The 27,879-nt window shown below is 37.7% G+C and overlaps 1 protein-coding gene across 1 annotated transcript in view; it reads left to right on the top strand.

The window, feature by feature from the left end:
• The window catches only part of TFAP2E (transcription factor AP-2 epsilon), a 26,721-nt gene extending 3,486 nt beyond the window's left edge, over positions 1-23,235 (top strand). The window contains exons 3-7 of the mRNA XM_075195479.1: positions 855-906; positions 13,255-13,483; positions 16,017-16,135; positions 17,545-17,686; positions 19,274-23,235. Of these exons, the coding sequence (XP_075051580.1) occupies positions 855-906; positions 13,255-13,483; positions 16,017-16,135; positions 17,545-17,686; positions 19,274-19,562 (831 nt within the window). The 3' untranslated portion in view covers positions 19,563-23,235. The remainder of the gene's footprint in view (positions 1-854; positions 907-13,254; positions 13,484-16,016; positions 16,136-17,544; positions 17,687-19,273) is intronic.
• Positions 23,236-27,879: the final 4,644 nt, after the last annotated feature.

The raw sequence follows: 27,879 nt of genomic DNA, 5'->3' as shown, positions 1-27,879 counted from the left end.
TGGACGGTATAGAAATCCTTACTCTACTTGCTAGAAATTGTAAAGTACTATTCTTGTTTTTGTATAAGCATCTAAAATTGTAATCGTATAAGCATTAAGTCCAACATGCTAAATTAAAACGCCCCATAATTTAAATGTCTAATTTAGTAAATAACAGTCGGTTTATATGTGTGTGTGCATATCCATAATGATAAGCACATTTAAACAGAACCGTATATCCATGTGTTGATGGATATTAAATCACAGATTTATGAAAACATTTCTTTTTTCATTTGGAACAAATGGATGAGACAACAAGATCTTGAAGATAGCACGATGTTAATGTGAAGTGTCTGCATTCATTCACATCAGTAATAAATAAGCTACCAAGTTCAGTTTTAAAGTTCTTGCCATTAAGCTCTGCAAAGAGTCCAGATAGGCTGTAGTTAACACTGCAGCGTTCATATTCCTCATTCCCAGACATAATGGTAAATGAATAATTCTACACACGCTTCTATATCTGCAATTAATATCCGATATATGGGCAAAGTGGCAAACCATACTGTACACCCCTATGTTTATTTCGTCCTCTGCTTAATTACAATTTGCTGATATAAATTTAAAATGACATACAAACATGTAACACCAAAGACACGGTGACAATCCTGTAGTATCGGTTTACAACACCCCCCATTCTACCACTGCTAATGCGTTGTGAAGCCTTTATACATCAAGATGTATCAATTATCGATTCTCCACCACACCCTCTTCTGACCCCCATACCGTCACCCTTATTTGTTCTTTATTTATACTCTTAGATGTGTTACCTGTGTAAATAGCTTTCTTTACAGTGATTACTGATTCTCTGTTTTTAGGTGGTGGATGAATCTGGTATCAGTTTACTCGACCAGTCTGTGATCAAGAAAGGTAAGGCTATGCCCTCATGTCACCCGCAAATATACTGACTAATCTCCACACCGCATTAAGATAAATATGGCGATGCGGTCGGGGGACTGGATAGCTGTTGGTCGTCCCAGGATTGGATGTCATCGGTTGCTCTGTGGGTCCTGTCCGCCAGGTAAGTATAGTTGTCCAGTCCCCCAGCTGCATCGGTATAAATGTATCCAACCTCTTTAACCAAAGACTGGGACACAAGAACGTCTGCTTGTTACCTTTGCTCCGTATTTCTGTTACATTAACCTAATGAGCAAAATGTTATCTTGTTGTAGAGATCATCAAAAAAATTGCACATAAATGGCTCGTTTAATTACAGATATCATAGACCCAGTCTGAAGAAAGGATTCTTGTTAAACAAAATCTTGCACTTTACCTTAAATTAGTTATTCTTACATACAAATTAGCATATTTTAATCTGGAAAAATCACCCTACACCTGTTATATCCAGTAAAGCATGTTGTGTTTCTCAGGTGGCCTCAAGGTAGTGTAATTAACTATAAGGACTATTTTGTTAGTGTATCTAATGAACATACATGTAAAGGTATCTTTTTTTTAATATTGAAATCCATCTTTGTAGCATTTCTTTTAGATGAAGACCTTTATATTGTTTAATTTTATTTATTAACCCCTTTTACCATACATTTGTGATACATTATTCATGCATGATACACAAACATGTTTTATACCTTAATGCACAGAGTATAGGAAAATATGTATCTTGTTGTGTAATTTGATATGTTTATCTCTATTGAAAAATAATTTTACAAAGATTTATTACACTTCATGTAACAGGCAGAAAACTCTGCTCTTGTTAGAACTTGTGTGTAAAGTAAATTTAACCTTTTACTAATTATACAACATTGTGGAAATATGGGCAAATATTTAATACTATTTTCAAGCACACAGTAAACAGTTGTCTACCATTAGAAAATTAAATACATATATTTGCTGTTGGTTAGTAATTGTCTTGTAATTCCTGGGTATTGGTCTCATACATTGCAGTATTTTGATAGTAGTCATTCAATATTACATGGATGAATGATGGTAAACTAATCTAGAATGACTTTATTATTAGACAATGTTTCCAGAGTGAAATGCTGAAATACAGGTCTTTGTACATGTTGAATATATTGTATATGGCTATCATTAGCTGAGCAGAGCTACCCGATGATGGATGTCAAAAGAAAGCAGTGTGTTAATATCCAATTAAAAGTAGAGTTTTATTGTACAATGTGGATTTTCTATATCCTCTTTTGAGAGATACAGCATGCTGGTACACCTAGTTGATTGAGTTCTCTAGCCATTGTGTTATTAGTAGCTCTGTCTAAGGAATACATGAGTATCTAGTATATGGCTATTTAGTTCATCTGTCCCATTCTTTTACTGCTCCTTGAAACCCTGCTTCTTTCTGTGGTCTCAGAAATGTTGTGCAGGATGAGTAATATAGACAGGAAGTCTGTTTCTCTCCTGTGGTAGTTGAGCTACAAATTTACAGCTGGCTGGCAGATCATGCTTAAAGTTCTTTTTTTCAAGGTAAGCCATCTTTGGATATTAAAGAGTCTGAATTGTTCCCTTGTTATTTCCTAGGGATACGTTCATATATCAGGGTGTTTATCATGGGCTACCAACCTGACCAAATGTTTACTATATCGAGTTAGAGTAAGGTACTCCTCATAGTGTCATCACACATATAGAATGGGGATATCAGGAAGTCCAAAAGATGGAAACAGAGTATTTTCAAGAATAAAAGACTCCCAATGCTAAAGCAAAATAACTCCACTTACTGTAGACACTGTATGGCATTGTATTAAGTCTTTAGAACTGTGTGTAACCAACTTTTCCATTCAGATAAAAAGAGATGGCTTGCACATAAAATACAGCAGGGGTAGTGCTTCATCCCTGTATTGTCCCCCGCTGTGTGCTTACAGGCGCAGGATTTTAGGGAATACTTTTCCAATCTGTACTGTCTGCTTCAATTTCCTGCCCAGCCTTATGATCAAACCTCCGGCCTCTCACAGGGTCCCGGATTTTCCTATTAAAACTAATTACGGGAGACCAGTCTCATATCCCCAAATCCTCCTTTCTGTTCCCCATGAATTTACTGCCTCATAAACCACTAACAATGTCACAACTAAGGACTTTCAGGGAGCTGATTAGAGGATGCTAGAAAAATGGCTGTTCTGTTTAGCCTGTTAACCCTTTCTTCACCACAGCAGAAGATCCTAGCACGCAGGGGTTATGCCATTACCAAATACTTCTTGCTTTAATCGAGATTTAAACATTCCAAACTTCCCCTTTTCCTGCCTAAGCTTGATCCATAACATTGCATTTCAGGTATAACAAGGCCCTTTACAATAGGTGCCACACAAATGAATTGTAGATCAAAATTTGTGCCAGCAAAAGTGCAAGTTTAGTTATGAAGCTGGATGCTAGCAGTATGGGCCGAAAGCAATTTGAAAATCATTCTTGGCTCACACAATATGAACCACAAATGTTTATGGATACATTGGTTAACATGCGCCAAAAATCACCTGGTTGTACTACAGTTGTTGTGCCATAGTTACCGTGTTTAAGTATTCATAGCACAATATCAGTAAATACAATAATGTATTCTACAAATGTTTGGTATTTTATGGCCAAAATACATTTACACTTCAATTTTTGCTTTTCTCTTCTTCCTTTCTTTATGTACAACATCAGTTTCAGTAATATATCCCCCCCCTCTCTCCCCCCCCAAAAAAAATGTTAAAATTACTACATGTTCTTATGTAAATTTACACATATATTTTGCCAGTGTTTTTACACTAATATAATTGTGCAAATTGCTTTTAAATTGCATATCACTGGAGCCAGATAGACAGCATTTTGTAAGTTGTGTATGTTTGGGAGACGTTAAGCTTCCTTTATAAAGTGTTTAATTGGTTTATGGATCTGGAAGCAATTATTAGGAGCAGAGAAAGGGTTTTTTTTTGTTTGGGGACAGACACCAGGACACTGATAAAATAAAGATGGAATTTTATAACCTTAAACTAAGTATACATGCATAGATATCATTGGTCTGCACAATCATTTATCATCTAATCAGTCATTTAGTGGTATTCGTTTACTCAAGAAAGACCAATTAAGACCCAAAATTGATCTTTAAAAATTCTTTGTCCTGCCTTTCCTATACTCCTAGGTCACTTCATCTGTCTGTGCGTGTGTCCTAAAAACAGAAATATTCACTAATGATCACTGATACTGTGCATGCTGAAAGCTTTTACCAGATAGGAATATTTGTGAGGGTAGTCTCACAAATCAGGAATATCAATGACTATCTTTCGTTAGTGATGGTTCTGCAGACACTGCCAATCCGATCAAAATTTGGTGCTTAAATGATGAAATCTCCATGTGTATATTTCCCTTTAAAGTCTGACAAAGCTTTTGTCTGTACTCATATTACACAAATGTTTGTGCTTTTATCTTCATTTACAAAGCAATATGCAAAAAATCATGCAATAAGGGTGTTGTATACATTCGGAAAAATCTTATAGTCTTAGGTAAGCAGCAGTCTTAAGCTTTGGGAAGTAACACTCCTTAGTGTGAGTTGCTTATCAACTTATTATAAGTAATGGGGGTATATGCACACTGTAGTAGGCATGATAAATGTCCTATAGTAGGTACAGATTTTTCCCTAGTGGTACCACCAGAGTGCATTCCCAGTCCATGGGCATGCTATGACCAGTTTTCAGGTAGTAGTTTAGTACTGATCTTGAAAATGGCTGATCTATGGAAGGGAAAAACTTTTTTTTCTGTTTGTACAGTATAGTTTCTGTATATTTTCCCCTGCTATCCAATTTATATACTTTTAAATAAAAGTATATTTAAAAAGCCAGATGGCTTCTAGTGTTGCAAGTTATGCAGTGGAATGTAATTCATGGTGCCCTGTTGCTGTTCTTCGTGTACTGGGCTGGCATTAGACATTAGTGGTGTTAAAGCAAATGTCATATTATGGAGCTGCCGTGCCACTCACATATCCCCTCATTTAAAAAGCGAGATGCATTTTTTTTTAAATAACAGGGAACTTGTCTTCACCGTTTTGCAGAGGGGCACAGTTGAAGCGATACAATTTTTCAGGTCTGCTTTGCTGTGCCACTCTAGACTATATTTGTGAAATTTCATTTTGCGGATTATGTAGTCTATGAATAGAGCTGGGGAGATGACAGTCACTCATTTCTATCGGTTGCCTATGGGATCACAGTGGTTATTTACGAAATCTGGTGCAAAGGTAAAAGATGGCATTGCCCATAGCAACCAATTATATGGTTGCTATGAGCAACACAACCCTTTTCCTTTGCACCTAGATTCATAAATACCCCAATGTGTGTACATATGGATTATATACACTTATGCTGATGAATGATAAGAACTGCGTTTGCCGATCATATCTGATCCTTACAGACCACTAAACCTAAAAGCGAATTTGCTTTATCTAAGAGGCTGTTTGGAATATTCACAAATATTGATGTAAAACTTTCTGTACCTTTACAGAAATGTGGATATTTAACATTGTATTTCCCTTTGAGATACAGTAATTGCTAATTTTCTGTAATCAGTTTTTCCAGACACAGAGACTGACTGCAGAGAACTGCAATGGAATTACCTACAGGAAGTTTGCTGTGTATAGAAAATATATTCCCCATTATTACAGCTTTACCTCAAATATCCAAATCCACAGACTCCCTCCTTACCTTGCTGTGGAGTATGTTGCCAGCTCACAATGTTAGTTTTTTGCTGCTACCAGCAATGTTAGAACACCTGAACCCCCACCAGCCAACCAGTGACCAGAATTATGCACTGCAGTGAATATGGTTCCATAAAGGACCAGGATGTCTGTGCTCATTGTGTCCAGACACCCTTGTAACTACTGCAACTACATGTCACTGGCTGTAGTTACAACTATTTATACGGGAAATAAAGAGTTATTCAATAAAAAAGTGCAAATGTGCTAAAACCCATAACTAGAAATCAGACATTTGCTTGGGATAGTTTATAACAGTAATGTGATTTTGCACTTTATTACTAAATAACTCTTTAGCCTATTCTCTCTAACTTGCTAATGTGTGATGGAAATCCAGCCAGTTATGTCATTACCTTGTACTCTTCCAGACTGGAATTGGCAAGGAGCTAAGGAGGCCAAGACTATTCTCCACTACCCCGGTGCCCCTTAAAAAGATAAAATAAAGTTTGGCTCTTTAATGCATAATGGCTCATTGTAAGAACTGTGCAGACACCTCTGTCCCTATATTGTTTAAAGATGCTTCCAATCTCAGTGGTAGTCTGTAAAGTCAAGAAGCAAATGGGATTTACACTTGAATCTCTGCAATGTACTCTAGAATGTCTTCCCCACTAACAGGGAAGGGCTGGCAAGTTTTAGCCTGAGAGGGGGGTGGACGCAAGACTCGACTCAACAGCCTATTAGAAGCATTATAAATTAAATAAAATGCAGGTAGCCCATTTTACACCAGTGTCCCAGCCCAAGGTAGCCCACTTGCCCCCCAGCCCAGCCTGGCCCTGCCCACTAATCCCTCTTGTACTAGAGATCAAACTTTTAGCAATTTATAAATGACAAGTAGAAGGAATCACACTTTTTTTAGTTATACTCATTTGTTAAGTCATAAATAAAAACAAACCACATTGCAAGAATTTAAACCTGAACCACCTCATCAGGGGTCAATACACAAGAATTTAGGTCAGTTATAATGTTTGTTCATCCATCAAAAACATTCAGTCCCAAACTTGATTAGTTGGATCATGTGTACCAACCCTCCACTTTCTTTGTATAATCAGCATGTCCTGTAGCCATTCCTGTGCATACAGTGCTATGGGTTATGGCATTTACCTCCAACAACATCTAGTCATGTTTGAGACATTTATACACCAGGCAGACATACATATAGACAAATAGATACTTTCAAATAAGCATTTTAAAGTTGATTCACACATGAAATGCTGCGTAGCTAGTTTGATCTTATTTATTTCAATGCTTTTCATCTCCCCTTCACCTACTGTTATACAGTATGGTATTGTGAAATAGTGTATTATAGGAAAACAAATGCTTGCTGCTTTCTATGTTCCAAAAAAGATTTGTTCTTTGTGTATGTCAAACATCTTTATCTGAATTCTTAAACAAGCCTAAACAGTGCTTGTAAGTTGTTTGGTTTATATTATGGAACACTGTAAACTCTATAACGCTGACTGCAGGTGTGGGAGGTCACTTTATCTTGCATTCTATCATCTTATAGAGTAGATTGTTCTCTTCTGGCCCCCAGTGGATCACGTTAGTTGGAGTCCTTCCCCTGACAGATGTAGCGATGGAGATGGCAGAGAGCAGAAGGGGGAGTAATTTCTCACATTACACATACTCCGGGGACCAAGATGTATCAATTAAAGCAGTACACCTGATGTAATGCATCCGCCCCTTCCCGTCCTCAGGCCTGTGAAATGGGCGTACAACACTCTGCAATGATTCTATAAATTGAATAAGAACACACTACAATGCATAATATACATATAATCTATAATGGGCCTCTTACTAAAATAACAGTAGCTAACTGAATACCAGTACAGAGCTGTACATGTTGTCCTTAACATCAGAAACACTGTTCCTTCTAAGCTGATCAATCTTTAGATAATAGGGTTATGATAGTGTTTTAGTTGAAACTTGTTTGTGGAACCTGACAAAATGCACTGTACATGACACAAGTTTGTACAGTTTTAGTGTAGCCCTTCAGGGTGGGGATCTCATTAAATTAAACATTTTAAACATACATTTACTGATTGCTCAGTTTTGAGATAAAATTTGATGCAGATATAGATAATATTGACATGAGCTAATCTTCACATAGTTTTTTAAAATATTGCTACAATAGATCAGATTTTCACAGAGCAACTAATTAAATTAAAGAAAAATGAAGCAACATGATACAATTCTATGCACAAGGATTAATCCAGTCTTTATTTTGTCTTTTAAATTATGAAAGGGGAAGAAGACAGTGAAACATATTTCAAACTGTGTTCATTATCCCCTCTAAGCTGTCTGTTCTAGAAATGAAAGAGTTAAATATGAAATATTTAAGTATAACGTTGTCCTCTTCTAAAGTGGTATAAATGACAGATTTATAGTTCTCAATAGAATAATCTTTCTTAAACTTTCAGCATCACTTATTTTGTTACATTAAAAGCTTGCCCTTGCTTTCTATGTTGGTATGGCATTAAGGGGGGAATTCAATTAGCCGCCAGGTGCCGCAATATGTCTTTGGATCAGTACAATTTATTGTTACAGAGGCAATGCGGATTTCTCCATCTGATCGCTGGTATGTATCCTTGTATATGGCTTGTGGATGGTGGACTTCCATATCTTAGATGATGGTTTATATATTTCAGTTGTCTTATTTTTTTTCTGTTATACTCTGGACCTCATGCACAATAGGACACAATTTACGCCAACAATATATGTGTAAATTGCGTCTGTGATAAGAACACAATTTGCATAGTATACAGAGTTGCAGGTATCTTGTGGCTGCATAGTACACATATTCAATAGATTGAACACGCTTAAAGGGCCTGATTCATTAAGAAGTAAAGCAAAAAAAATGAGTAACTTTGCACCTTGGCAAAAACCATGGTGCATTGGAGGAGTAGCTAAATTTAAAATGTGTAGACAAATTTATAGTTGGAGTAAGGCATGTTCTAGATCAACTTTAAAATTCAGTGTAAAAGTAAAGCTATCAAGTGTTTGTGTGCTACATGAAAAAACAGCCAGTACTTATCTTATGTGCAAAATAAAAAAACTAATTGGCACCCCTTGCGTTGTAACATGATTTTGTCCAGGAGAAAACGTACTCATTTTTTTGCCTTAGTTTCCTTAATGGAACAGGCCCAAGGTATAATATGTTTTAAGCGTATCATTCGGAAGAGATGAGACATCATCATCAATGTGATGATGATGTATGTAGTCTATTCAGGCGTCTATTTAATACATAAATAATAATAAAACAATCCCAAAACACCTTCTGCGCACCCCGATTTTGCCAATATAAACCTAGGCTAGTAGAAGGAGTGCTGTTTTCAGTGTTGGAGGGGGGGGGGGTTTACATTTTTTACACAGACCTTGCGGATGATAATCTTTTTCAGCACATATCTTCCACCAGGGGGGAAGCAGGTACAACAGTTGTGCCTACTAAGAGGCATATTAGTGTCTGCTTACACCCCTGCACCATTGTCAGAGCACACACGTTAGAGGGAACGCTGAATGAATCTCACTCCCTGGCACTTGGGAGTGGATTTAGAATTAAAATGGACCAAAACAATTTGCTTATATCTATTGATGTTTATAATGTTCTTTGTAAGTTTCTTTTATGTTCCTCCTACCTGACAGCTGTGGTATTGTCCTTAACTGGGTGTACATATTCAGTAATACTATATTGGCTGCATTTACCATTTATCACTAAACTATTAGTAATATCTAATAGAACCCCCTGCCTGGCAGCTTACTGCATATAAGGAGGAAGAGGAGGATGATATTTACAGGTTAATAAATCAATATTTATCCTGGATAGAAATCTACTAAAAATACTTTGCAAATGATTATTCCTCTTAAGGGAAATTTTAATTTGCTGTACAGGTTTTCCTACAGATTAAGAAAAGGTAAGATTTGTCTTTTATGTTTCATTGGTAATTTCTGACATGTCTTCTTCATGGGCTTGGAGGTTTATAAACTGGTCCCTTTCAAACCTTATAAAACCTCCAAAGTATCTTCTTCAGATATAAGCTTTTATTATATATCTTCTCCATATCTTCATAGCTTTGCAGATCTCAAAAGTGAATTAAGGAAAAAACAGTATCCATAGTGGTGAGCAGGGGAGGGCTGGCAAATTTTAGCCCGGGGGGTTAGACTCGGCTCAGCAGCCTATAAGGAACATTATACAGGGAAAAATGCAGGTGGCCCAGTGACCCAGCCCAAGGTAGTCCACTATTGGACTGACACAGACAGCCCTGGGTGGTGAGTTACCAAAGTATGTTCCCTAGCTGGATAGATCTGTGTTTGCACCCAACCATCCAATCAGGTTAAGAAAATGTTGTTTAAAAGTCAATCTTTTAGACAATTCCCCTAAACTGGCTGAGTATTTGGCAATGAACATGGATCCACTAATCTCAAATAAAATGACGTCTTTTGTGAAGCACAACATATGTGTGCATTACTTTCTGAGTGCTGTGCAGTATCTTAGTACTAAACTCATTCTAGTATTCTTGGGAGACAGTGTACCTAAGATGTATGTAGCATTTAGTGCTTCATATATTATTAATGGTTTTGTTTGGGGGTCTATTTTCAAAAGAAATACTACCCAATTTGTGGTGCACTTATTGACTCCATGTGACATAATACATAAACACACCATGGATCAGTACATAGCACCTACTGTCCATATCATGTCTGATCATCAGACTGCTGTGTCTTTCAAGAGCGTCTGTAACTACTAAGTAATATTGCTTTCCAGGCAGAACAATAGATATTTTTAAATATCTTGAGTTCTGAGATGGTCACGCGAGGCTAAGCTAGGTTTGTATGTAAATATTACATTTAACTTCCAATAATCTACAATAATAGTAATCAGAGTTGTGTCTCAGAGCAACTATATTCATTGTTTATCTATATTCATTTTTATCATGGAAGCAGTCCAGATTGGTAGCGGCAGGGGATAAATAGCTGTTAGTCACAGTGTAAAACTCTCTTTCCTTCATTCCAGGGAAGTGTTTTTTATGCTTGCTACCTGATGGTTAGGAGCCTACAGTGAATAGACTGCAGCCCCTATAATTGTCACAATTAAGTTACCGGCTTACCCATTATCATGCTGTTCTTGCATCACCCAGGCTCACCTGTCTGCATGAGATTATTCATGGCATTATTTTATTTAATATTGAAATAGTCTTAATGCAAAAAGCTCTACAATTTCGGAGACAAACAACTACACATACTTCCTTAGTTTTAAAGAGATTTTGAAGTGCTATTATTAGACTATTCTCTGCAGTTCTGCATTGTTTAACTTGTAGCCATAGATGTATCAGGATAGTCAGAGTTGTTATAGAGGGAGCTGTATGTTTCCTTTGATGCTGATGTAAATATATATTTCGTTATTGGTGTTATTGACTTTATAAAATGTACTATGTAGTGTAAAACCAAGTAACCAATTGCCCCCTTGTGCAATGACTAGCTTTAATGTGCTAAGATCTAAACTCAATGCAAATATACAAATCTATGAGATTACACTATATGTGTCACATTATTCCTCACTGCAGCGTAAGGATTTCACTTTTATTTTATGATGCATGTTCTTTTGCAACCTATATTCGCTTTGACCAATCAGGCAGGAGATTTGGGGGTAAATGTATTAAGCTGAGAGTTTTCCGGCGGGTTTGAAAAGTGGAGATGTTGCCTATAGCAACCAATCAGATTCTAGCTGTCATTTTCTAGAATGTACTAAATATATGATAGCTAGAATCTCACTGGTTTTTCAAACCCGCTGGAAAACTCTCAGCTTGATACATTTACCCCTTGGAGTCAGAACAGATCCAACAAGCTGGGGTAAATGCACACCATTAGTAAATTACCCTTTCACACTAAGGTAGGTCTTATACAGTAATCAGGTATCAGTTTTACTTGTGTAGATTGCATAGTCTTCTGTAGAGGTTAACTTTAGTGTGCTAGGGTCTTTATAGCTCAACCAGAACAGTAAATGATATTGTATTTGGTAGAACATAAACAAAATATCAACTCCTGACAATTGCGATATAAATAGGTGTACACAGTGCACATCACAGTACAGCACTCACTGTTATTTTCCATATGTTTGGTTATTATGCTCTTTCTAATTATTTAGACCCATGTAGAAACCTACCATACTGATAGACAGGAAAATCAAATTGTTATCTTTTAGTTGTATTGTATATCTGAGGATACTTTATTCAATGAAAACCGGACAAGCTCTAAGAGACTGAGTGGTAATACAATCAGTATTTCAAAACAACTGACCAGAAGCAAGCAAATTCCGTATACTTTTTTAAGGAGACCATCATCTTAGGGTGCTCCAGGGACCCTCAATTTTACAGCTTTCCTCTCTTTTGTAAGAATCATTCAATGTGCCAGAGTCTGATATCGATCCTCTTTTCGATTCTTTGACATGGCAGATTACCCTTATGTAGCCCTGGAGTTGAATAATAGAAGACCTGCATAGGCAAGTCCTTGCAGGATGAGCAATGGTCTCAGATTTGTTTAAACTTGGCTAAGTGTTCTTGAAGTAGAGGAAAGAGAAATGCTACAAAATTCTCCATGACTGGTATTTGCCTCCAATCAAACACAAGAACAACTATTCCTCTGCCCCCCATCTTTGATTCTTGGGCTGAGTCTTCATTGTTGGTGCTCTGCTTTTGAAATGGTATCGGAAATGTATTTTGGTTTTACCAGTCAGATCTTGAGGGATCATATTCTGGTAAAAAACTGGATTGTTTTACTTTGCAAATTTGTCAGACAAACACTAGAACAAATTGATTAGTCATATCGGTGCGGCCATAGATTGGTTCTGGCAGCCACATTGAAAGACAGAGCTCCCAAGAGACCAGTTTTGATTAAGGTGCGGTGGATATTATTGATTGAATATCTCATTTGAAAAGTAGCCTTTATGCGCTCAGTCAGGTATGGTTACCGTGGGAGTTGAAAATCATTGTCAGGAGTCAGGGTCTTTGGCAGCAAAGAGGATTTCCAGAAGGAAGAGGAGTTGAATTTGGAGCTATTGTTGCTGGTAAACATAAGCTCTGCTTCAATGATCTGTCACAATGTCATTCATCCGGGACCATTATTTGGACTCTGTAGAATTCTCCTTTAATTACATACCTTATTGGAAACTACCCATATGAAAACTGATATGACCTCAGAGTGCCTGGCTAAGGGTGCCAACTATTGCTGCATGAAAATTACTTTTATTTGTTGCCTTTTGCATATGTTATATAACTAGATTAAAATGACTGTGCTTCCACTACCACAGTAGGATCATTATCTGTTTTACAACTTTATGTAGCAAATAAGGGATTCCAGGGTACGAATAGATTTTATGAGAAATTATAAATTGATATTTATAAGATTTATTGCATTGTATAGCTGTTTCTTAGTCACATAATGTAAATAAAAATAATGTATATATTGTATCAATGGTTTAACAAATTAGAAACAACTGACCACATTCCTCCTTTACTCACTTTTTTATATTCTCTTTTGTTCCATAGTTCCTATTCCAACCAAGAACAATGGCAGTATGATGTCTTCTCTATCTGTGAATAAAGAAAGCCTCATAGGAGGAGTGACAAATCCAAATGAGGTCTTCTGTTCTGTCCCTGGACGTCTGTCTCTGCTCAGTTCCACTTCCAAGTACAAGGTGACAGTAGGAGAGGTCCAGAGACGCCTGTCACCCCCCGAGTGTCTTAACGCATCTCTGCTTGGAGGGGTCCTACGTAGGTTAGTAATAATGTGTGCTTCCATTCTTAGTTTGGTCACATACTTCACAATAAGCATAATGTATAATTTGTGCCTCGGCAGGCCCACGGTTAGAAGTCTGGCAAACTAGGACCAACAATGCCTAACTAGTATGATTTACACCTTTTTACAAAAGATAAACATAGTGGGCATAGCATTGCTTAAAAGCCCTAAAAAATACATTTCTAGCAACATGAAACTCGGAAAAATCTCTGCCCAGTGTGAATCCTTGACATAGTTTACAGGTCAAATCTCCTCACTACCCTATTTATATACTGTATTGTCAGCTACTCTCAATATATAAATATTTATTACATTTAAAGTGGGTCTGTCCATAATGGTTATAAATTATTTATCTGTAGGATGTTTGGATTATGCAATTTATTATGTACTAATTATTGTATAGACATGTTACATGTCAGGCTTTGCATACTACATGTGACATAGGACAAGAGATGACCACTGTTTAGCAGCCCATATGGCAAAGCTGGTCATTATAAATCAATAAGCTTCTATCTCCATTTATTTAACACACACCATTATTGACTTGTCATTGGTGGAACATCTTATAAAGCTCAAAGAGCACCAGTGGTTTGCCAAAGTTTGAGAATTATTGTTGAAATATTTTAGTTATTTCTTATTTTTTTCATTTTTTTTAGCTCAATTTCATTAGCTCAAATCCACAAATATTAGATTGCTGGTTAAGAACAGGACTCACAATATATTATTGTCCTGTTACTGTATGAAGGCTCCACATGGTTACCTGCTAAAAGATTATTTCTGAGACTAATTTATTCTCTCTTGTTCTCTCTCTTTATTTCTCTAATCAGAGCTTTTGTATATTTTGTAAATATGATTTTTGGTCTATTTACCAAATAATTAGCTAATATATAAAAACTGCTACACATTACAAATCGGTCTCGAGCAATGCCAGGTGACCCTGCTTGTTTTTATATATAACAAGTCATCTAAATCTATCCAGTGGAGGGGCCAGAACAAGCTACCCGGGTCAAAGTTATGCCCAGCGTACACCAACAGGAGGTCCAACTGGGACCTCAACCACTCCATTAGGCATCCCAGACCAATTGCCCCTCCTCTATGAATTTTTCATCCAAACGCGACCCTCTAGTACATCTTCTGGGATCCAATGTTACAAATCTGTGTAGTTTTTGTCCATATCCATCCAGTAGAAGGCTCGGAACAGGCTCCCCAGGTCAAAGTTTTGCTCAACAACAGAAGGTCTGACCAGGACCCTAACCCCCCTAAAACCTGGCCAGGATCCAACTCGACCCCCTCGCATTGGTTTCATCCCAACAGTTGCAGGAGTGTCCGAATGCATAACCGGACAGACAAACAAACAAACCAATGATTTTTATATATAACGTCATTCAAATCCATCTAGTGGAAAGGCCAGAACAGGCTCCCTGTGTCAAAGTTCTGCTCAGCATACACCAGGACCCCGACCACTTAATTGGGCATCCCAGACCAATTGCCACCCCTCTGTGAAGTTTTCATCCAAATCCATACAGTATAAGACCCAGAACAGGCTACCCGGGTCAAAGTTCTGTACAGCCTACACCAACGGGAGGTCTGACCGGAACCTCAACCCCCTAGTATGTCTTCTGGGATCCAATGTTACTACTTTGTGAAGTTTTCGTCCAAACCCATCCAGTGGAAGGCTCAGAACAGGTTCCTCTGCTGCTTTGTCGCATTGTCGCATTGATGATATGTGGCCTAATAGCTTACTTTTCTGATACCAAAGTACTACGTAAGATGTGGCAGCTTTACCTTGACAGCTGTGGAAGATATTTGCAAACACACAAAGAAACAAAGGAACGTCATTATATATATATATATATATATATATATATACATACATATACACATGTGTGTATATATATGTATATATATGTATACGTGTATATATATATATATATATATATATATATATATATATATATATGTGTATATATATATATATATATATATATATAATATGTGTGTGTGTGTATATATATATATATATACTTTATAGTACACGGTAATATATAATAGAATGCTGGGTGGATAGTCTTAACACATGATGAAGACAACCATGTTTTCTCGTGTTTTCCACCCTGTGTCCAGCATACTACACTTGGATTTAGCGTGTCACAAGTAATTTTCCTAGTGGCTTCAATGGCCAGTGTAGGCCTATATGAAATACTGTGTACCTTCATTTTACCAGTTATTTTAACTTTTGCTTTATCTCTGTCCTAAAGTGTTGCACTTTGCAATTAAAGCAAAAAACATTTTAGAACAAAAACACTGGTTTGTAAAAGTGTTTTACAATGACTGCAATATTTGTGCAGCTGCTGGTCTTATGGACAGGATAGGCCGTACTTTGGGTCAATCATTTTCCTAGTAAAGTACTAGTTTGGTGAGTCAAATCATGAATGATACTTTGATTTTTTTTTTGTTTTGTTCTATATCTGACTTTTACTGTATATTTTTTAACAATACTTGTTCCCCTCAGGGCAAAATCAAAGAATGGTGGCCGCTGTCTACGAGAAAGGTTGGAAAAAATCGGCTTGAATCTGCCTGCAGGGAGACGTAAAGCTGCCAATGTGACTCTACTAACATCTCTTGTGGAGGGTAAGAATTACATAGGTCTAGAAGCTTATGATGTCAGGACCCAGGAGAGGTGGTCCAAAGTAATATTCATAGTCATTATGCAGAGCATTGTGATACACAAATGCCTATGGAGATCCTTGAGGGAAGATCCAAGTGTAAAGTACGATTCATAACATGGCTCATTCCTTCCCACTTAGCAAGTTAATCGGACAGGATGCAGGAGGGTGACCTATCCTTCCAAGAGAACTAAAGACCTAAGCACAGTGGATGTTTCCATTTTGTGGGCTGAACCAGTATGTAGCTTATCAATTTGCTGGAACCAGTGGCTAAGGTACTGCCTGATTAATATTCATGATGTCTGACTTATGTTCATGAGGTTCTGGTTCCTAGTGAATTGATAAGCATCATGGTCAGCCCCTGAAATGGCTGCTCCCCCAGTGTGCAGGTGACAGTAAAACTTCAATTTAATTTAATAAATTTTTTCATTTACCAAAGACTATGGTTACCAGATGGTTTTATATAGTGAGTGACCAATTTCAGCTCCAAATAAGAAACTGATAAAACCCGATATAAAAGATCAAATAAAAAAGAACTTTAGCTTTGTTAATATTCCAATAGTTTGGTTGCGGTACTTACCGATGGCTACTAGTTTTTTTGTTCCCTACATATATCTAAGAAGAATGCCACAAGACATAAGCAATAGTGGTTTATGGGGTTTGACGGTGTAGTGTTAATGTATCTTTGTGGCACCCTGGGCAGAATATGGAAGCTGCTCAGTTTACGATACAAGTCTCTCAAACAACAGCAGTCTGCAGTAGACAGAATATGTCCTCTCCTTCATTCTACGTTTCTGCAAATCACTGTGCCATGGGCTAATATGCAGAACTAGTTTTAGTCATGTGTTACTGTTTGTTTGTGAGGAATATGCAGAGATAACAAAGCCAAACAAAATAATACACCAATGTACTACAGTTGTATAGAATTACATAAGTATTTATAACTGTGCAACAACTAAACAACACCTGCCAATTGGTAACGGTGACTCCAAACGGGTCAGCTGAAAAGGTTACCACACACCTCCTGAATTGTTGTCCATCTTTATTATTTACTTTGTGCCATGTTATAGTTGTGGATAAGCACCTATGGTACTGTCAGAGTGGGTATAGCTGGGCCCGCCAGCAATTTCTCATATACTGGCCCACTGCTGAATGACAATGAATATGTTCTAGGTATCAAGAGGTTGTGGATCAATGAATACCTCTTCCCAAGCCTGTCTGCTGGGAGTCTGAGCACTTTTAAGAATTAATACTAATTCTTACACAAAAAGTTCCCACTTTCAGCTTACTATAGCACCTGATTCAAAGGAATTTAGTTTATTATAATAAATGTAAATATTTGAGAGGATTCTGATCAGCCCTTCTTTCTTTAAGGCGAGGCTGTTCATCTAGCCCGAGACTTTGGCTATGTTTGTGAGACAGAGTTCCCAGCAAAAGCTGCAGCAGAATACCTGTGTCGGCAACACTCAGACCCCACTGAGCTCCACACAAGGAAGAACATGCTGCTCGCTACCAAGTAAGTAAATGTCTTCATACAAATCCATGGGATTGTGTTTTACATACATACACTATATAGATAATAGAATATATATATAAGATAATAGAAGTTTGTGATGGAAAAAACTTTTACATTGTATGAAATCTAGCATAGGATCTCCGATGCAAGTGTCATGCTTTTCTCCATAGGTTAATAAGTAAATCAAGGATAACTTTAGCTTGTAAACTGAAAATGTTTCTTTTCTCTTTTATAGATTTATTGTGTAATTGTTTACAGTCACTGCTATTCACACCTACTCACGTGTGCTGTCATTTCCAGGCAAACATTTCTCAGCCCAAAACTATGCTTGTACCATATTTGGCTTATATGTATATCCCAGTAGGTTGGGAAAATGCTTTAATACTGCAATAGACTGTTTCTGCCTGACAAAAATGGGATAAATTATAAAGCATCAAAGAATCCTCACAGATCTCTCTAGTCACATGATTGTAGCGCCTGAGCTTTGTATGTTTAGGATTGTTTGCTGAGACATGGATCCAACAATAGGAAGTAACCCATCTTATTCGCAGATTAGGGGTTTGAATACTTAGTCTTAATATAACTTTTTCTGATGGCTGACAAATCTCTATCCCTCCCAACTACTTTTGAAAATATATAGCTGAATAAATTGCTTCCATATTGCAGGAACTGTGACATTACTTTTTAAAGGAAGTGTACAGAGAAAGGTGTTTAAACCAGAGGCGGAACAAGCGAGCTGTCGGCCCCAGTGATGGGAAGCGGGGAGGAAGAGAGGAGGGAACTGAGGCTCACAATTCGCTAGTTCTGACCCTTTGCATCTGCTGTGCACCAATGGTAGTTCCCGACTCTGGTTTAAACACAATGGGGCATATTCAATTGTTGGCAAAAACGCCAAAAATCTTGCGGCGCGCGCATTATTACCGTTATTACGGTAGTTTTCTCGCTGGATTTCAGCTTGCGGCTCAGGGAGGTCTGTGCACGCCCATATTCAACAAATAACAGATCTGAATATATATACGCTGATGAGTTTGGGTGTAGGTTTGCTCAGCTCTACTACACTGCAGGATACAGTTAATAATGATTAATGTCACCTGTTAATAATAAAGGTATTAATGATAAAACAGTAAAAAAAAATGTTTTATTAATCCCCCCCATGAAACATATTTATTAGTATATTCTTAATGTCTACTGAACATAAAACACATTGTTACTTGCACCTGATTGCAAACACGTGTCATAGCATATATATGCAACTGTCATCACTAGTACTCAGGACTTAGCCTAGCCCTGTGGCTGGGACAAGTTAAGTATCTGAGAGATGCCCAGAGCCTGAATTGGACACTGTTGTGTGTGCTCGCTATTGGCATGCCCCTTCCCTGACTCGTTCCCACCCTGTCCCTCCCTGCAATACTAGGTTGTCGTAAGTGTCATTTGTTCTCAAAGATTAATCGGACTTTGCCTATACAAAACACATGTTTTCATGAAAATGTTTTATCCTCTGTATAATATTTTCATGTATTATTGCCTATGTACACCTATAGTTGTGATGATGAGGAAATCATGCTTATAATAGGTTTTACATTCCAGGCAGATTTGCAAAGAGTTTGCTGACTTGCTGGCCCAGGATCGCTCTCCATTGGGAAACAGCCGTCCGTCCTTTATCCTGGAGCCAGGCGTACAAAGCTGCCTGACTCACTTCAGCCTAATCACTCATGGGTTTGGAGGTCCAGCCATATGTGCAGCACTCACTGCCTTCCAGAACTACCTACTTGAGTCACTTAAAGGCATGGACAAGATCTTCATGAGCAGTACAGGAAATGGACATTCAATAGGGGAATCCAAACCTTCAGAGAAGGACCTTAAACATAGGAAATAGCCTACTGCGACTGCCATGGCGGGGGCTGAAAAGTGAAGGTGATTGCTTGACAAACATGACAGATTTGCCCATCGGTGGAAACTAGATCATCACATCTGCATGTTTTCAATATATGGAGTTAAAAATAAATAAATCTTGAAAAAAGAATTGGTATCAAAAACAGTGATAGAAAAGAAGAAAAGATGTAATCACTTTATGGTTACTTGTCAAAGATGCAAAGATGTGTTTTATACCAGTGTCTACCAGTAACACAACATGTAACCAAGACTATATTTAGATTGTGCAGGATTCATGCAATATTTCCACAAAATAACAGAATAACAATAACTTATATGTCGTTTACAAAATAACAGTCTTAAGAGTGATGAGATCACAAACACAAGTGGAGTATTCACACATCCAACAGATGTAGTGTAGTTGATCCTCAATTGTAAGACTGAGTGTTGATACATCCAAACACCACAACAGTCCAGATGATCTGAGACAATTAAAACATATAGATTGCATGGTGTTTAGGTGTATCACACTCACATCCACAGTTATCAGTGGGTGGAGCCAAACCACGGGATATGGTGCGTTTTCTCCATGTCATAATTTGCCACATTACACATTTTTTCTAAAATAAATGTACTCCATCTGTACATTTACTGAATACAATAACTTCTTAACTTGAATAATTTTTAGGTGCTCTTGACTTGAGTGTATTCTTCAAAACTGGAGGTAAAGTGGGCGGGGCAATAACCTAAAGCCAATCAGAGAATTAGAATGTTAAAAGAAATACAGACTATACCAGCTCAATCAAGTTCTCTATGTTCATATATAAGCAACTATGCAGTGGGAGGCCAGAACATCATAATCTAAGTATTTAAACATCAGCAACAGCATAGTACAGTGAGGGGCAACATGAAGGGGCTGCACAAAGGAAGAAGGGAGTGCACAGTGCACTCCTTCCTCCTCTGGGTATGCCATGTGCAGAGGAGGTCACATGATGGGAAAGTTGGTTGCCCCCATTCTAATAAGAATGGGGGAAGCCAGCTGAGGGACCACAAGAGTAAGCTCAGCAGGCCGCCTGTGGCCCACCACTAGCATAGAGTCATAATCTGTGACTCCAGTCAAATTGCTGCAGTAAGGTTGTGGTGTCACTCGCACTCACTCCTATATGAAACAAATAACATATATCCAATTTATTTTTCAGTTCTTTATTTTCTTCAATACCAATAAACAAAATGTACCCAATACAACAAACTGTCATTTTGTCCAATAAATTATCTGTTTATATTTATCCTACAATTGAGGATCAGATACACTGAATTTTCTACAAAATCTAAGCCTGAAATATAGATTGATGTTCAGTAAGAAACCACTAATGTTATGACGAGCTATATTACAGGGTTCTTAGTTTACTGGTGTACAGAATATCTGTAAAAGAGATTGTGAAAAATATTTATTTCCGCCCTAATTGGGGAATTCAGTTGGCCGCGAGGTGCCACTGGGCATTGCATTAATGTCTGCCTGCACACTATAGCCAATATGGTACAGAATCTCTGCTAATTTTCCCTCTCATCTCTATTGGACATGAGGGGAAATGTGTGGAGATTTTAGTAAAAACTCCACGCGATGTGTTTCAGCGGACTGTTGCAGAGACATATCACAGCACCTCACGGCCAATGGAATTCACCCCTATAATTTTTTGGGGGTAATTCTGGCTCATATTGAGTGAATGGAAAACAATACTGTGCATATAGGGTAAATTTACCCACATTAGTCCTAGTGTTACTTTAGCATTGCTTCCTTAATACAGCAGCTACTCTCTTGTTCTGTGCAACCCCATGTCATGAATTATAAGACACAATGGGGGATATAATGTTGTAAATATAAAGTAATTCATAGAATCCAATCTGAAACTTTCTGTCATTGTCTGATTTGCATTAGACGGATCAAAGCTAATTGCTGATTGGCTGCTTTGGCTTACAGCACATTTGCACTTCAATAGTAAATCATTTTTAAATTCACTATTTAGCACGATACGTCCAGTAGACACAAATTGATTTTGGATTTTTTAGCCGTGCTAAAATTTGGTACATATCTTCTCAAATATATTTATTTCATTATCAAAAAATTGCTTTCATGATTTTATTTAGTGTTTTGTTCTGATGCTCCTCACTTTTACTAGTTTGCTTTATGTGAAAAGTAGCTCTGACACATGCAGGGTATAACTATTACAACAACTAAGCAAACACTAAAGAAGAGGTGTATTATAGCACGGCAATACATAAAATATATACTTTTATTATTAATATTGATTTTCAGGTAATACATTTCAGATTTCCATTATATGTAATGTTATACTGTATAACACAAAACGTATGAGATAATGTTGTCCCTATTGTAAATTATATGGATATTCCAAGTTACTGAGGAGTTCTGTGACCATATAAAAGCATGAGATCGCAGGCAGAGTGCTTTATTACAGGTCACAGAAATAATGTATGAGGTAATGTCTAATATCCTTGTTAGTTTACAGTATGGGTGCTTTATTACTTATAATGCACAACTTTACTAATAAAGACAAGTGATAACATCAGAACTCACAGACTACAAAGCAGTGACATTAGAAGTCACTATTTATACAGATATTCACAGGAGTTTATACAAATATTAACATCACTTGTGTTTTATAATTGAACTATAATTTCCCTTCAAGGGTAATTTGTACACCAGTAAAAATAAGGAGACATTTTCTAAACATTCTATAAGAGCTTGTTTATTCTCTTGTATCAGAATAATCTATTCTTTTGAAACCAATAGCAGATAGAGGCAGGTTTTATGTTATAACATGTTTAGCTCTCCAGTTGTTTTTACTGTGAAAAAAAACCTAACTCAAAACCAATTGTTATGTGAAGACTATAAAGTTACAAATTATTATCCACTTAGAAGAGACACTTCAGATGTATCCAGTTAAATGTTTTTCTGTTGCTGGGTCACTGTTTAATAAGATTTTAACCCTTTAACAGATGAAATTTCAGTGTTTTTGTAATCTTGCAATATGCAGGGTTAGCCGTTTATAACAGTAAATATGTCATTGTCAAAAAGTTCATTCTCTGTATAGTGTGGTTGACTTTATGGTTAGTCAATTATACATGTCATTTTCATTGGGTTGATTTTTCTGATTTGTGAAATCGACCATTTAAACATGATATTATGCACTCTGGCAGATTTAACCCTTCAATTAGATGACAGATCACTGTTATTATGTCGCTGTGCTGTTGGACTGAACATTTTCCACGGAGCTGCATTCTTTCTCCACTATACGCTCCACACTTTGCATGGACATTAAACCTCAGCCTTCACCACAAGCACCGTCAAAGTTTGGAAACGCCGTTGATAAGAATATGTTGCTTCCCGGACTAGTTAAACAGAGACTTTTGTACATATTTATTTATGTGTAATTAAATGGGAGCATTGTAAAGATGTTCAGTGCAAGCTATTTATAAATTGAGTGAGTTTGGGGGTATTATTATTATTATTTGGGATATTTTCTTCATTCTTGTGTTTGAGGGGTGCCAGTGCATCCTTGGGACTTTCCTATTTCAAAGACATGTCTGTTCTATAAAAAAAAAACACAAATGAAAGAAAAAAGAGAAACTCTCATTAATAAAAAAAATGTAAACTATTTCTATGAGGCAATATTTTTTGTTTGTTTGGTGTTAATATGTTATCTGTTACTAAATGGGTCATTTAGCATTCCTTAGTTAAAGAACTTCAATCATAACTTTTAAATGTTATGCAAGAAGATATTAAAAATGTAATAATAACAACTTGCTATCTATCTCATATCTACCTATCCCCTATCTATCTATCTATCATATAACATCTATATAATATCTCTATGTATCTATCTATTATATAGTATCTCTATCTATATGGCTCTCTATCATATAGTATATCTATCTATTTATCATCTATCTATTATATAGTATCTCTATCTGTATATCTATCATATACTATTTCTATCTATCTATGTCTTTGTATTCTAATAATTCTCTTCCTTTTAAGAATGTTTCCGTCCTGTACATTGTTAAAACCCTTGATATATTTGAAAGTTTTTATCATGTCCCCTTTTCCCTTCTTTGCTCCAAACGATATATATTAGGATCTTTCAGTCTTTCCGGGTAAGTTTTGTGCTGTAGGCCATGCACCATTTTAGTTGCCTTTGTACAGTCTCTAGTGTATTTCTGTCCTTATGGAGATATGGCGTCCAAAACTGAACATAGTATTCTAGATGAGGCCATACCAATGACCTTAATAGTGGCATTAGTACTTCTTTCTTTCTGCTACTGATTTCTCTCCCTATGCAACAAAGCATCTTGCCTTCTCATTGCTTTGCTACATTGCTTACCTGCCTTTAAGTCACCTGAAATAGTAACTCCTAGATCCCTTTCCTCCTCAGTTTCATTAAAAGTACCATCAATGCTATAATTAGCCGTTTTTTTGTATTAAACTGTAGTTGCCACTCTCTTGACCATACCTCTAGTCTATCTAGATCATCGATCATTTGTTTTACCCCTTCTGATGTCTACCCTGTTGCATATGCTTGTGTCATTTTCAGAAAGACACACTTTCCCTTCAATGCCATTTGCAATGTCACCAATAAAGATATTAAAAAGCACTGGTCCAAGTAAAGATTCTAGAGGTACTCCATTGGTAACCTTTCCCTCCTGTGAATGCACTCTGTTTATTATAACTCTCTATTTTCTATCCTGCAATCAAGACCTAATCCATTCAACCATCCTAGAATCCAATCCCAAACTTTCAAGTTTATTTAACTGAAATTCATATAAGCTACATCTACGCCCCCCTTGATCTATTACTTTAGTCACCCAGTGAAAATAGTTAATAAGATTTGGTTGACATGGTCTCCCAGTAAATCCATGCTGTTTGGGATCCTGTAAGTTATTGGATTTGAGATATTCTACAACTCTTTATTTTAAGTATGTTTCCATCAATTTCCCTACTACTGATGTAAGGCTCACTGGCCTGTAGCTGCTTACCTCTCCCTTGCTTCCACTTTTGTGCAGTAGGACTACATTCACTCTTTTCCAGTTCCCTGGAATTATTCCTGGAGCCAGTGAATGATTTAATAATTCTGTTAATGGTGTTACCAGCACCCCTTTAAGCTCTTTTAGTATCCTTGGATGTATCCCATCTGGCCCCATTGATTTATCTACTTTCAGTTTTGAGAGCTCTGTTAGGACCTACTCCCTCTGTAAATGTACTTGTATCTGTTAGGAACCCCTCCAGCCGGCACAACACAACCCGGAGTCTACTCTGCCAGTCAGGTGTTCACTGGAGCCCCTGATGGTGGGGACAGACTGGGCTGCAGACTGACAGAGGGTCGTGAAGTGTGTACCGGCTGGGGAGAACCCAGGCAAGAAGAGTCAGGTCCACGCAGAGGTCAAAGGCCGGCAGCAGGTAACAGTAATGATGAACAAGCTGAGGTCAGAGGTCACAGGCAAAGTAGCAGAACGGGTAAACAAGCCAAGGATCAGGGTCACAGGAAACACAAGCGAAGTCCAATACGAAGCCAAGGGTCATACACGGGAAGTCAAACGTAGATACAGGATACAGGGACTGGAACAAGCAGGTCAGCAGACTGGAGCACAGAAGCTATAACCGGCAATGAGGCAGCAGACCTCATTGCCTTAAGTACAGACACAGACCAATCAGCAGTTGAACACACTCCTGTAGGCTAATTTACTAGTATCCAGCAGGGCCAATCAGGGCTTGCCCCTGACCTACACAGTTGCAGGCTAATGCCTGTTAACAAGCCTAATCAGCCCACAGGCTGCCTGCTATGCGCATGCGCCCGGCTACCAGCACCGCCGGGACGCAGCGCTAGTGTACTAGCGTCTGGCCGTTGCCCTGGTAACGGCCGGACAGGAAGAGGAAATGACGTCCCGGTCGTCAAGGTGACGGCCGGGACGCTGGGGCGCATGAGAAGCGAGCCGCGGCGGCTGTGAGTACCGCCGCGGCTCGTGACAGTATCTACCTCATTTTTATGACTACACTTGCAGCTTATCTGTGGTCCATTCCCTGCTCTTTCTGTAGTGAACACTGAGCAAAAATAATTATTAAGATGATCTGCTATTACCTTGTCTCCCTCAACAAGACTCTCACTCTGTCTTTAGTCTTATTATTCCTCCTTTGGTTTTTCTCCTGTCACTTATATACCTAAAAAAAGATTTGCCCCCTTTACCTACTGACTGGGCCATATTCTCTTCAGCTTGTGCCTTTGCACATCTGATTATCTTCTTTGCCCCCTTCTGTCTAACAAGATACACCTCTTTCTCAGTCTGCTTATATTTCCTAAAGGCCATTTTTTCCGCTTTCACTATACCTGCGACTTCTTTTGAAAGCCGTATTGCACTTTTAAAATATTCCCACCTTTTCTGCACTCCTTTCAAGTTCTTCCACTTTGCCAAAGAGTCACTTACACATTTTCCCATCTCTACAAAGTCAGCCTTCCTAAATTCTAACACCTGTTTTTGTGTGGTATGAGTCGGTTTCTGTCTTTATACTAAACCATACTGCTTGATGGTCACTGGATCCTAGGTTCTCTCCCACATTTATATCTGGCATTCTGTCACCATTTGTAAGAATTAAGTCTAATATTGCGTCTTTGCGAGTGGCCTCCCTCACCATTTGCTTGAGGGATGCTCCTTGCAAGGAATTCAGAATGTCCCTACTTCTAGTAGAACTTGCAAAAGACTCCTCCCAGTTCACATCAGGTAGATTAAAGTCTCCCATGATTTTTACCTCTCCTTTTAATGCAATTTTATTGATGTCCTGCAATGAGTTCCTGTCCAGTTCCTCTTCTTGACCTGGTGGTCTATAGATCACTCCAGTGCGAAGAACAGCCTTCTCCCCTGTTTCTATGGTCACTCAAAGGGCCTCAGCTTTTTCTTGAATACTTTGTATTAAAGTAGTATTTATATTTTTTTCACATACATTGCTACCCCTCCTCTGATTCTTCCCACTCTCTCCTTTCTAAATAAATTAGATCCTGGTATTGCTATGTCCTAGTCATGGCTTTTATTGCACCATGACTCCGTAAAAGCTGCAATATCCAGATCATCCCTTGTTGTTATCACACTTAGCTCTGGGATTTTATTTCCTAAACTCCTAGCATTTGCACACATAGCTCTAAGAGTTTTCATTGTACATCTTCTATTCCCAGCTATGTTTATCTCTCTATGTTTATTTTGTCCATCTGCATTGTCTTCTGTTGCTGTGGATATGTTTCCTGTTCTATTAGTCTGCAGAAAGGATACCTCTTGGTTGGGGGAGCAGATTGCTTTATTCCTGTTTAGTTCACTGTCCCCCTCTGCTAGTTTATATAGTTCCTGATGAAGCTTTCAAACTGCTCATTTAGTATTCTGGTTCCACTTGAAGATGGGTGCAGGCATTCACTTTTGTATAGACCCCTATCTTGCCAGATGGCATGGCTATGGCCTACCTCTATGCACTGGCAATATTGGCACCTGCTTGAGAGCAGTCCCTAACTTTCTAAATTCATGTTTAAATGCCATGACTTCAGCATTAGCCAGGTCGTTTATCCCTAGGTGGACAATGACATCCACCTCCCCATCTTTTCTTGCTACTTTCACAATTCTTAACACGCGCTCTTTATCTCTTGGTGCTGTGGCTCCAGGTAAGCACACTTGTTTATGTACTTGGCTTTTTACAGATCGATCGATCTATCTATCTAATAGTATCTCTCTATATCTATCTGTCTAATCAGTAATTAGTTATAAATAATTTCAGATGCAGTAGCCCTTTAATTGAGTACAATATAGGGGTAAAACAAATCAAAATAGATCCTGTTATTAAAGAATAGAATCTCAAATACATCATTCATGTTTTTATTTAAATCTCATTATTTCAGATTCACAGAGTGGTATTAAGAAGGATCATCTCAATCAACATTATCCCAACCACAATGTGGACATATGGCCATAACGTTGAACAAACCAGCATCCTCTGTCTCCTGTCTCACTTTAAAACCATTGTGTTGAATCCCCCCTATTTCACTTAATTTGTTTGCGCATGCAGTGGTGCATTGCAGCACAAGGGTATATTTATAAAAGGGTGAAAAGCCCTATTGCTGTCGAAAAGGAGAACTTTTTTTGGCGGTAGTGCTTCCGCGTAGGTACTAATAAGATACAACTATTTAATAAACATCGCTGCGTTACTTGTACTATCGCAATACTTGCTCTGTTATTGCCATCTCAGGAAAACTAATGAAATATATGCTTTC

Source organism: Mixophyes fleayi, chromosome 2, assembly GCF_038048845.1.
Source record: "Mixophyes fleayi isolate aMixFle1 chromosome 2, aMixFle1.hap1, whole genome shotgun sequence".
Classification (NCBI taxonomy): Eukaryota; Metazoa; Chordata; class Amphibia; order Anura; family Limnodynastidae; genus Mixophyes; species Mixophyes fleayi.
Note: the sequence above shows the minus strand (reverse complement) of the source record. Positions and strands in the feature narration are given on the sequence as shown.